The sequence below is a fragment of the Arachis ipaensis genome, chromosome B10, assembly GCF_059453495.1.
Source record: "Arachis ipaensis isolate K30076 ecotype BB chromosome B10, ASM5945349v1, whole genome shotgun sequence".
Lineage (NCBI taxonomy): Eukaryota > Viridiplantae > Streptophyta > Magnoliopsida > Fabales > Fabaceae > Arachis > Arachis ipaensis.
Genome location: NC_142435.1, coordinates 5607962 through 5624986, shown reverse-complemented (window position 1 = coordinate 5624986; position 17025 = coordinate 5607962). Strand labels below are relative to the sequence as shown.

At 33.6% G+C, this 17025-nt stretch overlaps 2 protein-coding genes and 1 long non-coding RNA gene across 3 annotated transcripts; all 3 read right to left on the bottom strand.

The window, feature by feature from the left end:
* Nucleotides 1-1221: 1221 nt before the first annotated feature.
* LOC107624552 (external alternative NAD(P)H-ubiquinone oxidoreductase B2, mitochondrial-like) lies at nucleotides 1222-5288 on the bottom strand. The gene is made up of 8 exons (XM_016327053.3): nucleotides 5057-5288; nucleotides 4488-4740; nucleotides 3532-3738; nucleotides 3160-3410; nucleotides 2781-3003; nucleotides 2539-2643; nucleotides 1599-2113; nucleotides 1222-1503 (listed from the first exon to the last, which is right to left on the bottom strand). Exons 1-8 carry the CDS (start codon nucleotides 5146-5148, stop codon nucleotides 1416-1418), a joined length of 1734 nt encoding a protein of 577 aa, XP_016182539.1. The 5' UTR covers nucleotides 5149-5288; the 3' UTR covers nucleotides 1222-1415.
* A 3933-nt stretch (nucleotides 5289-9221) lies between these two features.
* On the bottom strand, nucleotides 9222-10494 carry LOC107621644 (uncharacterized). The gene has a single exon (XM_016323675.3). It carries the CDS (start codon nucleotides 10258-10260, stop codon nucleotides 9433-9435), a length of 828 nt encoding a protein of 275 aa, XP_016179161.1. The 5' UTR covers nucleotides 10261-10494; the 3' UTR covers nucleotides 9222-9432.
* Nucleotides 10495-14376: 3882 nt separating this feature from the next.
* Nucleotides 14377-16130, bottom strand: LOC110267894 (uncharacterized). The gene is made up of 4 exons (XR_002355861.2): nucleotides 16038-16130; nucleotides 15700-15758; nucleotides 15025-15610; nucleotides 14377-14731 (listed from the first exon to the last, which is right to left on the bottom strand). It is a non-coding gene; the product is annotated as an uncharacterized LOC110267894 (long non-coding RNA).
* Between the last annotated feature and the right edge of the window lie 895 nt (nucleotides 16131-17025).

Below are 17025 nucleotides of genomic sequence, written 5' to 3'. Positions count from 1 at the left end.
TGTCACAAAAATTAAATATAAATCACCTTTATCATATTAAATAATAAATTATGGGTTCAAAATCCACAAGCCCTCAAGATTACTACAACAAAAGACCCATGGACAGAAAAAAAAAAAAATCAAAACAAGTATTTTATGTTTTGGCATAATAATATTGTATATTTGCAAGATAAATTTTAACTGATATAAAAGCAAAATTTCTATATAAAACATACACATCCTTAAAACGGTAATAAAGCAACTTGAATTTTGATAACTCATCAAGACGATTGACATGCGTCAACTATGTAAAGAAGACAACAAAACAAAAAATACAAGATGTATCATTCTTCTCATCTTAACAGGTGTAGGCTATAACTCATCCAATAAACCAATGTGATCCATTAATTACATGCATGCATTCATATGCCTGACAATGATAACACAGCAACCATCTTTCTTTTGGGTCCTCTTGCACCTTGCAACCCCACATTTATTGCACATGCATATATAATATAACTGACCGCATCTAAGAAACTACACTATTATCTAGGAGGGTTCTGAATTCGTCCACACATACACATGCCACAAATACTAATTTTGTATCAAGTGTTAATTTACACCTCTATTAATCGGGTTTAGCTAATATAATAAGATTATTGTCAGTAAAAAAAATTAATTTTGTTTAACAAATGCATTAAAAACTTAATTTTTTAGTATCTATTGTAAGATTTTTTTTAATTTATAATTTTGACATATCTCTTTAATTCTCATTGGAGTGGTTTAATCGCTACTTAATGAAGTGGTGGAGGTTTATCGAAGCTGGTGCTTCATGATAACTTGTGTGATCCTAAGTTGTACTTGTGCTGCCATGGTGGCCTACACGCGTGCCTTTTCACCAGATTTTAATGACCAACTTCCTTGTATTTAGAATTTTAAAGTTATTTTTCTTCTTCTCTTTCTTTCTTACTTCGGTTAAAGTGACTAAGGGTTTGACTCGAGGAATCATTATTTATCTTCTGTTTGTTAACATCACTAGTATAAGATAGTTTTCATTACCAACAAATTGTGCCAAAGCCCAATTTCTAAGGCTTTCCCTCGAAATCTTTGCTCTTTGCTATTACTCTAACGATAACATTTTTTCCCTAACGATAACAATAACTCTTCCCTTGATATTTAATGAAGTATTCATATGAATAGTTTCAATGATTTTTCCCCGACCAGTTTGGAAAAATGGGAAAATGACCAAATAATGCTGCAACTCTAATATCAACTAAGATGAAAAAAAAAAATGAAAAGCAATTCATCCTTGACTGTAACAACCCTGCCGCGAGTCTGCTAGTGTACTACTCTCTTATTCAAAAGAATCGGTGAAACTGAAACAAGAATTTTTCCTGAATCAAAAGAATTTTAATATTGCTTTGAATTCCCTCCTCCTATATGCGACTTGAGTCTCTTCCAAAGATAAACCGTCTTGTCCAGTCTGTAACTACCAAGGCCCTTGTGCGCCAGCTTACTTGCTTGCTGTTCAAAGGATCAAACAGAATAATTTAAGAATTCTAACATGGTAATACGAAAGTATCAAAATTCATCATGTGTCGTTGTATGTAACGCGATACCTTGCATAGACAGAATACCATAGCCATTGACTGCTGTGGCCAATTGAAACCCAATCCCCAGGAAGCTGAGCAGCTGTCTGTTCTCCTCCCAATGGAGCGAATTGACCCAAATGCTTGTACCTAAAGGGTTTGAAGCGATGGCGACCTTCTCCCCTGAACCTGAGAGGACCCTCTGGATTCTTTTCACACTCTTCCATCCGGTTGAAACACTTGGCTAGGTAAGTGCCTTGCTGAGATGCAACCTGAGCTGTAGCCGGAAGAAATTTCATCTGGGAATCCACTTTGGAGAGTGCTGTTTTGAGTTCCTCGATATTGAGTTCAATTGATTCTTTCTTAACGTCTCCTTTGGCTTCCTTCAACAGATCAGCGATGCCGCGCATTTGGTTATTCTTGAGATACAACTCCAGCTGAGGGTATCTTTCGCAAATGTCATTCATGGCCTCTTGAAATTCTTTCACCGTTAGTGTTCCTGAATTGTTTTTGTCAGCCTTCTTAAAGATCGCAGCAATATCTTCCTACAATCCCAAAACCCATTTCAGAGTTAACAATGAAGAATCACAACATTCAATTGAAAGAAATAGCTGTCAAGGGTCAACTACTAAGCGCTAGATTGTCAGTTAATGCATCTTATCTATACTGAAACTCAGTAAGCTTCAAAAGGCATAATTAACAATAGAAAAAGTAAATGACTCTGTTTAAAGATGTGAGAGAGAACTTTTGCGACAGAATTAAGAAAATGAACTCTCAGCATCAACAAAATTATATATATGTCTAGAATAAAAAAAAAAGAACATAGAAAATGCAAAAATAGAAGTTACACGTCACATTACATTATTGATGCAAGATTATTGGTAAGAATGCACATGCTTAAGTGTGTGTTTCTGTGAACACTAAGAAACAAGCTGGTTAAATATGTGATGAAGAAATTGTATTGGTATACCATGACTTTCCGCTGGTTGATGGTAGCACAATCACCGAGTGCATACACATTGTTGCAACCCTCAACTCTCAACCATTCATCAGTAGCTAAAGCACGCCTGCTAGCCTATTTAGAAGAGTCAACAACCAATAATAAATTCATGCAATGAAATTGTTCTCTGCCGAATGATACTAAATATCAAATAAACATAAATGGAAGCATGAACCAGCACAAATATAATGTCAAATTTCTCAATGACATACCTGACCAATTTGTGCCATGAAATCTTTAATAAATGGACGAGTGCCAATGCCAGTTGACCAGACAGCCATTCCATATGGAATTGTCTTAATTTCTCCTCCATTTTTCAGTTCTTTAGTGGAAATCTCCTTATCAGTTACCTTCACAACCATGGACCCTGTTTTCACATCGATTCCATCTCTTTGAAACTTGTCTTCAGCAAAAGCAGTGATTCTTTTGTCAAACCTGCATAAAGAGCAAGTGATGAAGACAATATGACATAAGATTCAAATCAAATGTTAATTGTTTCAGCATTTAATTCACCACCAACTTTCTTGAATTGTTTGTAGTACATCATAATAACAGGAGCAAAAAAGTGTTGTTAGAGTTTCACATCCTTACATGCTCAATATATGATCCCCTGCCTCCAGAAGAGTAATTTTAACCAAATCTTTAATTCCCGGATACAATCTGATCATATCCTCATTGACAAAGTCATGAAGTGAGGCGGCAAACTCTACCCCAGTTGGGCCACCTCCAACAATAGCAAAATGAAGAATTCGCTTCTTCTCTTCTTCACTTAAATTGGGTAAATTTGCCCTCTCAAAGCAGTCAATAACAGTTCTTCTAATCTTCTGAGCATCTTCAACCTCCTGCATAACACGCATGTCCATGAGAAATAAATAAATAAAAAAAGCATGTAGACAAGCATATTTCTTAAGTTCTGCTCACTGGGGTTCATGCTATAAGGGTGAACATAAAGTATGAAGTTACCTTCAAGAAATGGCAATTCTCCACAACTCCTGGAGTATTAAATGTGTTGACATTTGCTCCCACGGCTATGATTAGATAGTCATAGTCCACGACAAATTCTTCTTTCCCATTCAAATTATTGTTCATATTAGATCGACAATATATTTTTCTGTTTTCAGCATCAATCTTGACACACTCTGCTTCACTGAATAGAACGTCCACTTCCTTCTGCTCAGAGGAAAACGAAGAAAAATCCTAATTATAGCAATTGTCCAGGGAAAAAGTTGTGTAAATTTACTTCACTAGCACCGCCATTTGTATCTCACAATGATAACATTTTATGATATGTTACATTCTTGCCAGCTCATTTGAGATTAACAAATTACTGCATGAAGAGAACTACATGGTTTTTTATGCTCACAAGTCACAACAGTGAAGATAATGTAAACATACAAATTACTAAAATCTGTTTATGTGCCAGAAAATTTGTTATTTTTACCTAGTTCTCTGTCATTATCAACTTTTTGTCCAAATTTAAATTGAACTTGAGGTAATTAACTCATGTGACATTATTTTGTCCAAATAAATAATTATTTTGAAATTAAAGAAATAATGAGACCGCCGAGGCGCCGATCTTCATCTTATTTGTTTTTTAATATTTATCTCGCAGAAAATGAAAAGTCAAAATGCACTTCCATGACTTTATTTTTTCGTTGAAGTTAATTTTAATAGTTAAAAATACATATACATTATAAGTCAAAATTTATATTTATATGTGAGAAATGATAGAAAATTATCAAAAATTATTATTTTTTAATAATTATTTAGTGATCAATTCAATTTTTTAAAAATATAATTCTTTTAATTTATAAAATCAACCATATATTATATCTCATATTTTTAAACATTAATGGTTAACTAATTACTAAAATAATAAATTCATGCCAATGAAATATTCAATATGATGCATTTCTTACCTTCTTAGCAATATTGCGAACGGGTTCAACAATGCTTCGAGCTTCGACGGTTCCGCACGTTACACTAGGCAGCAGCGGAGTGAAGGCAAAGTAGTTACGCGGCGAAACCACCTGCACCTCATATCGCGGATTGTTTAGATTCTTCAAGAAGCTAGTCCCCGCCCAACCAGTTCCCAGCACCACCACCTTTTTCTTCTCGGTAACCGGCACTTCAGAAGAAGCAGCATCACTGTAAGCCAAAAGGCCACCACCACTGCATTTCCATCAATTCATTAATCTCCGTCATACACATACACATATACGTTAGATCTACAGTTCACCATCTACGTAATGCGTTCAGTTTTACTTGCATATTTATAAGAATTGTTCACCTATAACAGACTACGGTTTGATGCAAACATGTATCAAGTGTTTGAAAAAAAATCCTGAATATAGCTTGAAAATTATAATGTTTTTCAAAGATAAGTATTGGATCTAACGTGACAAGATATAATGAAGCAAGTGGTAGCGCAACTGAGAACAGAAAAAGGAAAATGTAGATAGAAGAGAAGGTTGATGATGATACGTACGTTACGGTGGTGCAGAGGAGTATGAGCTTAAGATGCGAGGGATGGTCTTGGAAGGATTTAGAAAGACGCTGGAAGAAAGCGAAACTCGTCATAGCAAAGTTACCGATAAAGAAGACGGAGAGGGAGAGAAAAAGAAGAAACGGCAAAGAGAGAGAAAGTCGTTGTAGAGAGAGAGGGAGAGAGAGTGTGTCTGTGATGTAAACGCGAGAAAATGGGAAATGGTGGAATGCGTGTGTTATAGGGTTTGCAGGCGAAGGCGCTGTCAAGGTTCCTCCATTCCGTTTTTTGCTACTCTTTTTTGACTTGGCGCCCACGTTAGGGCTAACACGAGTCATTTTTCTTAATTTTTTTTTTATTTCAATTATAATATGCAAACAAAATATTACAAATATATTTTTTATTGAAGAATAATTTTATTTTAAGTTTTTGTGGTTCACAAAATTGACAGGTCTGCAACCTCGTTCCCGAGATATAGGGGCGCCGCCTCATTGAGCTGACTCGTTTCTCAACATCCTACCAACATTTACATTGTGCCAAGTGCCAGCTAGTATATGTAATTATATTCAAATAAAAATAAGGTATAAGTGACAAAAATACCATGAAAATGGGAAAAAAAATTAAAATAATACAGTCATCGGTTATATATTTGGTTGCAACGTTCATGTTAATAGCCATTTCTAGGTTAATAGTTGTCTTCACTTTTACACCTAAGTTAGTGAGTTGGCATGTGATTGGCAAGTGATTTTGTTTGTACAAGATGGGAATGAAGGAATTTTTTTTTCCATAAATTATAGAGGAATAATTTGAATACTCTAAAGCAAGTTAGCTAGTTTGATGGAAATTAAATATTGGTTTCATACACATTATAGTCAGCAAAGCGCATTTGACTGAACATCTATCATTTTCTTTTTCAGCAGATGTGTTGGTGTTCAATTCAAATTTATATTAAAAATTTAAGAATATAGCGGAGAATAAACCAAGTTAAATGAAATAGTAAAAAATACACATAGAGATTAGGGTTTAGGGAAACATCATTTACCATCAGTGTTTGACCCAAAACATGATGAGTAAAAGCTTTTTTAATGTGGAGGCGGCAGATGCTACTAAAATGTGGGAGAACAATAAATCTCCCCCCAAAAAAAAAAAAAATTGTTGACAATAATAATTTCTAGAAGGAAGCTGGTGGTAGGCAGAGACAGGCTGTTCCACCAGCATGCCCAACCTTTTCCAAATGCATACATAACATCATAACATATATAGCTTCAAATTGCAGCACAAACATGAGGCTTTATTTTTAGCATTGTGATTTAAGTAGTGTTTTTCAATAATGTGATTTAATATGTAGTATAATTTTTAAAAAAAAAAAAATACAAATATAACCCTCAGACTTTTTGACCCATCAATTTGTTTATTTCTTAAAAAAAATTTTAATTCATACAACTGAGGTTTAGATTTTTCTATTATCTCAAATCAAATCCTGAATTTTGTTTCTAAAACAAAATTGAACCTCTGATTTGTGAATTTCAATTAAAATTTTTTTTTCTATATCTATAAAAAATATACCATTTTTCTATAATTAAGCCTAATACATTCAGAATTTCTATAACTAAAAAAATTAGCCCAAACATGAATAGAAAATAAGATATATTAGGTGATATAAGAAAAGTCTAATTCGGAAGTACTCAATATACAATTCGCTCGTTTTTTCCATGTAAATTATTTTACAATATCAATCATTTTTTTTCTTGGGTCAGAATCATAATTGGTTTTATTTTTTGGTCGCGGGTCATAATCATAGTTTGAAATGGAAAATATCCATAAATTCCAAAACTCTTCGGGCTTTGAAGAATTAGATATTGGGCCAGGCTGATTTGGACTAGTGAAATTTCGCAACAACACTCTAAATGATCTATAGGCTGAAAATGATTACAGTCATATTCTTGGCAGCTATTATAGACTAATGATCTAACTGATAAAAAATCATCTAGTATATGATGATGTAAGGAAGATAATTTGGTGAGCTTGGTTTAAATATCTAACCATATGTTTTTCATTCAATATGTGATATACGTTTTCTTCCATTTGTTCTTCATGCAGAAAAGTAAAATTAAAACTACACATGTTCTTTTCCAAGCTATGATATGTCTTCGTCAATTAGAGTTTCTGCATGATCATTATAGTATGAAAAAATATCTTTGTTTACACTGCTACGAACTGTATGTTATCTTGAAAATGTGACAACAGAGAATTATAGACCTCAGGCTAAAGGAGCGAGCGAGTCTCCATCAAGATAACTACTATAATTGAGATATGTGGAATTAAAGGTATATATGCTATGGGAAACATTTCAAGTGCACTAGTTGTTTTAACCGTTGATCTGAATTATAAAAAATATATATAATATATATTAATTAAAATCAACGGTTAAAATAACTGGTGCACCGATACTCCCCGGTGCACTTGAAATGTTTCCTATGCTATGTGGCTAACATAACAATTGTCCCCAAAAACAGTTTCAAACGGGTTAACTTAGCTTTTATATATATACGTACGGCTGCAAATGAAATGAAATTAATAAATTGAACTACTTTTTAAGAGGAGGATGATCATATATAGGTGTATGTGTAGTCCCTTGTCCATGTCAAAATTGTCCTTTCCAAACGTACACACACTGTTAATGAAAGTGGATTGATCAGTTCTTAGTTCTTATTACAAGTAATGGTGGCTACTGGTGATGATGATTTCGCTTTGAAACTTTGATGAAGGTATGTATAGTGTGTTGAAATTGAAATAAAAAGAACCCCCGCTGATTGTCTCTTTCTGATCTGTCCTATATGATAATAATCACAATTCACTTTCATTCAATCTAAATCAAGTGGAGCCCTAAATTATATCTGGCTTCTCATACATTTTCATGCATTATTTTTATTTTTAGAACAATGAAAACTGTAGTATCCATAATTTTAAACTAAATCTATCCACTTATATTATAAGGGACCAAATTAGTATTTGAAGACTACTGTGCTTTAACATGGAAACTTGGGAAGAGGAACCATCTAACACATTAAGCTACCGGGGTTGCTTTATATGGGAGAGTGAACTACGCTCTGCGCACGCACGTTCCAATGTCTTGAAGAAAAGAATAGGTATCTCTCCAACTATGTATCAAATAATTCTACGTGCATGACGCGTTAAATAAAAGATAAAAGAAAAAAAAAGGGATATGATATTGATTATGATTATGCATTAACAAGCTAGCTAAGTCTAAATTTTAATTTGTAATCTTTTCATGGTGCGACGTACCTTTCTTTGACTCACATTTTGGGGACAGTGACAGGAAGAAAGAAAGAAAGAAAATAAAAGAGGCTCATTTTGTTGGATATGAGAAGTATGTGTGTGTTGTGTATTAATGTGGAAAATGTGGGTGTTAGATATGGATGTGGGAACAGTTTTTTCTAAAACAGGGATGAAGAAATTAGACCATCTAATTTCTTTGTAAAAAAAATTAAGTTTACTAATCGGATAATCCGTCCGATTAGTGTGAAAGAGAAAATTTAAATTTTGGTGAATGTCTTATTTGTGTACTCCAAATTTTTTTAATTTTTTAAACACAAACGGGAGGGTTTGATTTGTGTACCCAAAAATCGGATCGTCCGACTTTTACTCCTGACACCACAGTTGCGTAAGCACTTATACACTCCATATCTGCGTTCTATACTATTTTCCCTCCCACATCTAAATAAAAAAGTGAATAAAAGAGAGAGTAAGAAACAAAAAAGGAAAGATAGAGAAAAATAAAATATGGAGAAATAAGGAGAATAACCCATTTTTGTGGGTTAACCAAGCATCCATAACGCTCTGTTACTCTTAGTATGTGTTGTCACTTGTCACTTTCACTACCATGTCCATTTAACTTTTCTTCTGTCTAGAGGAACATGCAAGTGCTAATCACTTTGTTGAGTGGGACTTCGTGTCATGTTTGAATCAATCAAGTGTAACCCATTCAAGTTTCACGCTACGTGATTAAAGTTCATTTAGATCCAAACTACCACTTCAAAATTTAGATTTGGATCTAAAATTGCTTAATGCACCAAAATGGTTTCATACAACGACACTAAATCTTATCTTACCAAGATAGACATGTGTTAACTATTTGATACATTAATTTTTAACATTAGTGATTATGATTAGTCTTCGTATGTTTAAAATATTCCCTTAAACACAAGATGAACCACGTTCACAAAAAACACAAGATAATCAATCTACTATGTTAAGGAGTGGCAACTCCACTCTCAATACAAAGCATATATATATGACACCATTTTAATGATGATAATATCCACTCACACTATGTTAATCTTCAATGAAATATCACACTAGTTGCAACTAATCTCACCGGAGAAGTGCCTGTCCTCATCGGAAAATTCTCTTTGCCGAGTCGGAGAAATATCAATCTCGATCAAATTCTCTTCCTCAAAGTGAAACTCCAACCCACACTTCTTACCACTACCATCAAGAGCTATTTCAATTAGTCCTTCTCTGTCTTCTTCATCCCAAGTGAAGCTCATATTCTCCGGCGAGTCCCAATTCCCGGTCGCCGGAAAACCATTCTCCGACGAGCTGTCCGAGTCAGACTCAGGATAATAACGCGACAAAGAAGGGTACCTGAAGATAGTCGTGTCTTCTTGTTTTTCATTGGAATGATGCTCTGCTTCTTCACCTTCATACTCTTCATATATAACCTCCAACGGTGCTTTCACATTCCATTCCATGAAAGACTCCTCAAAATACGACTTTGATTCGAAACCCACGTCAGATTTGAACTCAATTTCAGAATTTCTCTTGATCCGGTCGTTGGAATTCGTTTCAACAAGCTCAATTGCCTTCCCCTGTTTCTCTTCTCTGTTTCCCCTGTTTTCTTCTTGGGCAATGGATTCTTGTTCTTCAACTTCTTCAACATGGTTCCTTTCCTTCTGAAATTCTTCACTTCTCTGAATTACACCGAGACGGAGAATGAAGAGTAATAGAACGCCGGTGAGAATCAGAACAGGTGAGAAAACTATTCTCCAATATTGATGAGGCAAATATAGCAAAATCAAGGTGTAGAAGATGACAATGCAATGAAACAGAGGATCAGAAGAGAAAACAGAGAAAAAAGAAACAGTTTCATTGCATAACAAGTTAATAATTTTATCAAGAGCCATGGCTGAAACTAACTTCAATTCCAAAAGTAATCCACTTTCATCATTGCCGACAAGCCATTAGCAGAGAAAAGCAGATGATGAAACTTTGAATGATGAGAAAAGAGAAAAAAAAAAAAGAAAGAAGTTTACAAATTCAATTGAGTTGAAAAGGGGCACAGTAGAAGATGGGTTATTGTGGGGGGTTTATAAGTGTTTTTTGGCGTGAAAAGAAGGCATAGAATAATAGAGTGGGGAAAGGTCAAGAAGGGTGGTGTGGTCCTTTACAATGTATATATTACACGGAAAACCTACAAATCTCAACCTAAAAAGTTGCTATGCTTTTTAAGACTTTACAAATCCATGATCTTAATCAATGTATGATGTATCAACTATCAACCCCGTCGGTCCGTACTGATTTTAGGTTTTAATTCATGGAATCTATCTACTTAAATTGCTTTCCCTTTTATGGAGCAAATCGAGACATTGATTTGAGGAGCAAATGACGTTAAGTTTGTTCATTGTTTTTGGTTAGTACTTGGTAACCTATAGAAGAATGTGATTATGTTACGTTTTACCTATAAACACATGAATAATTTTTAGGGTAAGTTTCTCAATTAGTGATCACAAATTTCAACTACTTGCCGTTTTTGGTCAGTCATTCACATTTTCATGTCTAACTTCTTTTTTTATTTTTCTTTTAACGTCTTAACATTAGTTGATGGGTTTAGGAAAGTTTATTCACATGATTAATTTATTAGCGCGGTTGTTTTTGGAAAGTTCTGAACGTTATTTTCTTTGTACTATATGCTTTTATCGATTGTTTGATTGCAACAAAGTCAAGCATCGTTCAGTATGGTAATTTTACATAAATGGAATTGGAAAGTTATCACTTTTTCTATGTATCATATATACGATAATATGAAAATGATTCCCCATGATTTGGCTAAATTATGGTCCCTCTATGCCATCCCTAAAGTTCAAGGCTTTCGGAATATGTGCTCTCAGAAACTAATGGACTAAGGACTGCATCAAGAAAAATTCTATTTATTGTTTTTCAAAAAAATATAATACAATCGTATCATACCGCATTTTGCATAAATTGTTTCGGGATTAACTAATGATTAAGATTTTAAGAAGATAAGGAATAATAACTTTTGAAAATTTAAATGCATCGAAAACATTAAGGTAACGTTTGACAGATACTGACTGATAAAGATTGAAATAAGTTTTAGTATTATGTTTAGTATAGAGTGGAAGATAAAGAATGAAACTCTAATTTAATTTGTATAAAAGATAAAATTAAAATTATTTAATTAAAATTGAGGTATTTTATGTATAAAATGTTATTAAAGTTTTGGTCTTCATCTTCAAAAATTTCAGTCTATTATATCCTTACTTTTTGAAAACATCGAAATACTGAAATTTTGAAAATAAAAATAAAAATTTAAATATCAGTCTCTCACCAACAAATATAATATTAAGTTTCATTACTTCAAAACAGATGCTATCTAAAAATTTTAAATAATGATTTGATTTTTAATTTTCATAAATTTAAGTTGTGTTGTTCGAAACCATATAACTTTTGAGTTGATTTGGGGAAAAATTATCCCAAGTAGAATATTTGATTCATGGGTAGCAAACTAGAAATAATGCCACATCATTCCCCCCCCCCCCCCCCCCCACAAAAAAAAATCCTCTTATAGTCTTATTGAATTTGAGTTCCACTAAAGATCCCAGCCCATTGCTTTAGGCTTTAGGTTCCCCATTCACACCGTGCCTTTCTCATTGAGGAAAAATTAAGTAGCAGAATACAAAGGGGAATTGAGGGAAAAGAGAGGGTATTTTGGGAAATTAATAAAAAGATGGTTAAATGAGAATGACGATAGTAATTTGGGAGTGACATTAACATTAGTGCTACCCTTAATCAAACTCGTCTAATTTGAACGTGAATTTTTTCTCCCATTTCAAACGTTTATAAAAAGTAATCACATGTATTGTTATTCATAAAAAAATATTTTCAAATTATTTTAAAATGTGACAAAAATATACATCTATTTTAGTTTGGATTCAATTAGATTTAAAGCAACTCATATTTTTCTTTAGCCATATCACAGTCGCAAATTCAAAAATTTTATAAGAGGGATCAAATTAAATACAAAATAAATTAAAATATAATATAACAAAAAGTCAACAAAATATAATTTATAGTATGTAGGTTAAAATTAATAATTATATTATATAGAAATCAACATTTAACTACATACTTTAGGATATTGGTATTTTTAAATTTATTTTGTAATATTTTATATAATTAAAATTATCAATTTACCATCTGAAATAAATTTTGAAACATTCTCTTTTTCAACCTATACAATCATATAATTTGCTAAAAATTTATTTTCCATCTTGTTTTAAAAATTTTTTTTATTTAAAAAGTGTATTCAGTTGTTACTGTTGTTATAGAAAGAATCAAAATAAGAATTTTTTTTATAGTTGTTAATTTTTTACATTAATCCAAACCTATATTTTCAATAAATTTTTAATTATTTATATATTTATAAGCTTTTATTATTTTTTAAACCTATTTTTTAATTGCTACTAATATATTATAATACACATTATAATTTATACATATTAAGTTATTAACATATAAAATTTTTTTAGTGTGTAATATACTAAAATATATTTAATCTATAATTAATATATATATATATATATATATATATATATATATATATATATATATTAATTATATAATAATAAACTAATAATACTATTTTTTTTTAAATGAGGGAGACTATGGCTATCTTAGACCCCCTTAAATCTGCCTCTGGTCACAGTTACCTTTGTCACATAAAATGTCTTGTTAGTTATGTCATGTTTTTTCGTTAACGGAGTAGATTTTTTTATTATAGTTGGATATTTTTACATATTTTTAAATTATTTACAATATTTTTGTTAATAGTAAAATTTCGAAGCATTTTTGTCGGTGTCAAGATAATTCATATACATTTTTAGTAATTAACCCTACTCAAGTCATAAGTGAAAACTTATGGGTTATGGCATGTTGCTCTAGGGTTTTTGGGTTAGTATGTAATAATGATTGTGGCTTGGTTTCATTATGTTTTGTTTTTTCTTGTTATGGCTTATGCGTCATGTTGGGTTTTCTTCTTGGATGGTGTTGGTGCTGTAACTTTGCGCCTAATCTTTTGATTAGGATTTACCAACATTGATCCCTAATACAGCATTGAGTAACAAGTGACAACATTGATCTCCTACGATTATAGAAAGCACATAGCAAAGAAAAGAATAAGATTTATGTTGATACAAGATGTTACTGAATATGCATGCATGCATAGTTAATTCCACCTATGACTCCAAATCGAATAGCCAATTAAACAGCTGGCTAGTGTGTCTTGTAAACAACAACAACAACAACTTGTTCCCCAACATTCCCTGCATTTACAGCCCCACTATTCCTTACTCTTGTACGCAGCACAAACAAATATGATAATACATGAAAATGTATATGCAACATTACAATAAGCATCAAAGTTTGGTATATATTACCTGCATGAACATTATTATAGTGACCTCTGGCTTTGGAAGTGACCCACTCAAAAGGCATTAGTCATATGTATTACCCATGTGCACTGGATTCTTCCTACTCTCACTTTCGGTTATGTCCAAACTCAATTGTCGCATCTATGTGTAGCTGTTTAATAATCTCCTTCCTTTCCAATTTCTATCTTCTTTGTTACTCACTAGTCACTACCCTCCTATATTTTCATCTTATAGGCAAATGCATGCTCGCTCGGGACTCTCACACGCACCCTTCACTCAATTCTACCCGGTAAAAAATCAATAGATCTATTTTAATTTAGTTCTTTAACATTCATAATAAAAATTACAGAATTAAAAACAATACAATTCAATCATAACATAAAAAGCCAAAAAAGAGAATCTATCCACCTTTATCATAAAGGAAATGCAAAGGTGGTTGAATATATCGTTGTTCTCTAATCAAATCACACCCACGTACGTACATGAATTGGATGAGGTGCTAGAATTCTTCGATGAATAATTATGGATTTTGGTAGACTTGGGCTTTTAGAAACTCATATAGAGTTAGGCCTAATTCACTAAATAAATAAAGTGTCGGTAACAATTTAGATTGGCCGCTCATTTGTCCGTTTAAACAAGTGTCAAAAATTTAAATTTTACATTGCGCATACAGTAACCCATTGGCTAGCAACAGACATTTAAATGAAATTTATATTTGTAACGAATTAGTTCTTAACCTGTTGAACTAGAGAATACCGTGGACAATAAATAAATAAAGTGCCGGTGTAGTGTGGTGTGGTGTTGTAGGCTCAAAGACACGGAGCTTGCGTAGGCAATTTTGCTTTTCAGAGTTACTCACATGGATTGCTCCCTGTTGCTTTGGAAAGCCATAGTGTGGATCCCTTCTTACTTTTGCAACTCATATGCCCTATGCCCACCTCAAAAGTTAGAACCAAATTTCATATCCCTTAACAATTTCATAATTTATTTGTTTTTTCAACCTTATTAGGAATGGATTATAAATAAGATGAATATTATTTGCACACTTCCAAGTATAAATGTTTATTTAGATACAAATCAAATATAAAGATGAGAAAAATGAACAAGTGAAAATCAAAATCCATTTTTCTCTTTTCAGTATTTGGATTTCTATATCGAAAATCGTATCCAAATACATTATTGTTATAAGCTTCACAATATATTAAAATTTGAAACATTTACCAAGGCAATTGAAATTGGGAAGGCTTCATTCGCTTCGTTTCTGTTAATGGGATAACGTCCACAAGGAGAGGGTGCTCGGGGTACGGGGTGAATTTGACTGCCCGGATATACTTCGAAAGATGAATTCATACTTCCATGATGCTGATCAACCACATGAACATTTGTGTTAACCTATGAGCATGTATACCAGCTACAGAAATCAGCATTGTTGCCTCAAAACAAATAAACAAGATGGATAACAATACAATTTAGTGTGTATAAAACAGATAGATCCAACTAACTTGACTGGGCATCCACATCCAGTAGTTGGATGGATAGATCTGAGAATGAATGCCTTGTCCGTGATTAACTCAAGTGTTACAATCATTAAAAGTATTAAAAACATACCCCATGGTAGAAAAATAACAGTATGTTGACAAAAACCTGTAAAACTTTCTTGGTTTTGCAAAGGAGAACCAGCAAGTGAATGAAAGGAATCACTGCACTGTAATTGCGATGAACTACTGTTTGATATAGATGTGAGATCCTGCTTCGTCTGATCTAAATACATCTGAGACTCATCTCAGTTCAGTTCTACAAACTTAACCTTCAAATGAAATAAAGCTTTAGTCAAAATATTTACATTTAACACCAAAAATATGTATAGGCTGTTACATTACCAAATATCCAAAATACCTAATCAAAATACTCATCTGAATTCGGCATATCCATGCTTTTAGGAAGAACATAGTTAGCTGCCACAGCCATAATAAAATAGAACATAATAGGCCAAAAAAAGATTGTAAGTTGGGAGAAATGATGAACATAAAATAGATAGATAAAAGTAGAGGAAAGAGTAAAATGTGAAAGTATTAATCATGTTTTTCAGAGAATTAGGTGGCACTTTTTTTCCTGTTTCTTTAAATCGTTATCACACCGCATCTTGAGCTCTTTTGACTTTGTAAATACAACAACAGCAATCTGCATCGAACATAAAATGATATTGCAACCAAAAGATGTAGATCAATAGCTACCTTTTGATAGTCAGCGAATGGCTTGAGCTTATGCTTTGTGCATTTTTGTGAACATTTGTTTGATCAATTATATAATTGCGAGGAATAATAGCTTGCTCTTGTTAGTAGCACATTGAATACTCCAGTTACTTGATCCATCAAGCGATCAAATCTTGCGTCGTTCAACTGCACACAATTTATCTATAGTAGATATAAGTTTATTTGTTATAATTTTTTTAGTGGGAGTATATAAAGAGTACATAGTATATAAAGTGTAATAACTCAACACATATTTTTAAAGAAATTTTATGTTCGGTAGGTCGGTTACTGAACGGTTCGGGTTGAAATCCTCGAAGATGGTAGGGGCTTGTCAGGTCGTGAACTACCAGCCAAGGGTGTGCGAGGTCCCGAGTACTTCGTGTAAAAAGGGGGTGCCACCTGCAAAGACACTCTGACGCTCTTGTCAGTAACGTGTAGGCGAAAAGGGGTGATGTGATATGTTACGTACCTTGGGGGAAGAGTAAACCTTCCCCTTATATACTGTCAGAGGTGGGCCCAATGAGGACAGGCCCACTTTCTCAGGGACGTTATCCCACAGCCGTGCATGAGCTGTCCGGGGCGCGTGTCCGGGTTGGTTGCGGGGCGCGGGTCCGGGTCGGGTAGTGCTCGGGTCGGCCGAACCGTAAGGGGTTTGGGCCAGGCCGTAACAGTGCCCCCACGCGCCAATGATAGTCGTGGGAGCTATCAGCGGCGTGTTGCTTCTCGCTTCGTTCATCCTCGTTAGGTCGGTCGCTCGTGGAAGTGACATGCCGCTGCGCGCGTGTCTCTTGGTTGCTGAAGCGACCGTTTGCCGCTTCGTTCCTTGCGCTGAGCATTAAATGCTCATAATGGGTTGCAAAGACCCTGCGTGCAAATACTATTTTGCCCCCAGTTTTTCGCTCTTCCTGGGTGGCAGTTTTAAATAGTTTACCTTCCTCTTTTTCCTCCTTTTACGTTCTTGTTTCTTCCA

Coding starts and splice junctions, on each gene's coding strand:
- LOC107624552 (XM_016327053.3), bottom strand. CDS start 5,148: ATGACGAGTTTCGCTTTCTTCCAGCGTCTTTCTAAATCCTTCCAAGAC. Junction 4,741..5,056: donor CTCCTCTGCACCACCGTAAC/GTACGTATCATC, acceptor ATGGAAATGCAG/TGGTGGTGGCCTTTTGGCTT. Junction 3,004..3,159: donor GGGGATCATATATTGAGCAT/GTAAGGATGTGA, acceptor CTCTTTATGCAG/GTTTGACAAAAGAATCACTG.
- LOC107621644 (XM_016323675.3), bottom strand. CDS start 10,260: ATGGCTCTTGATAAAATTATTAACTTGTTATGCAATGAAACTGTTTCT.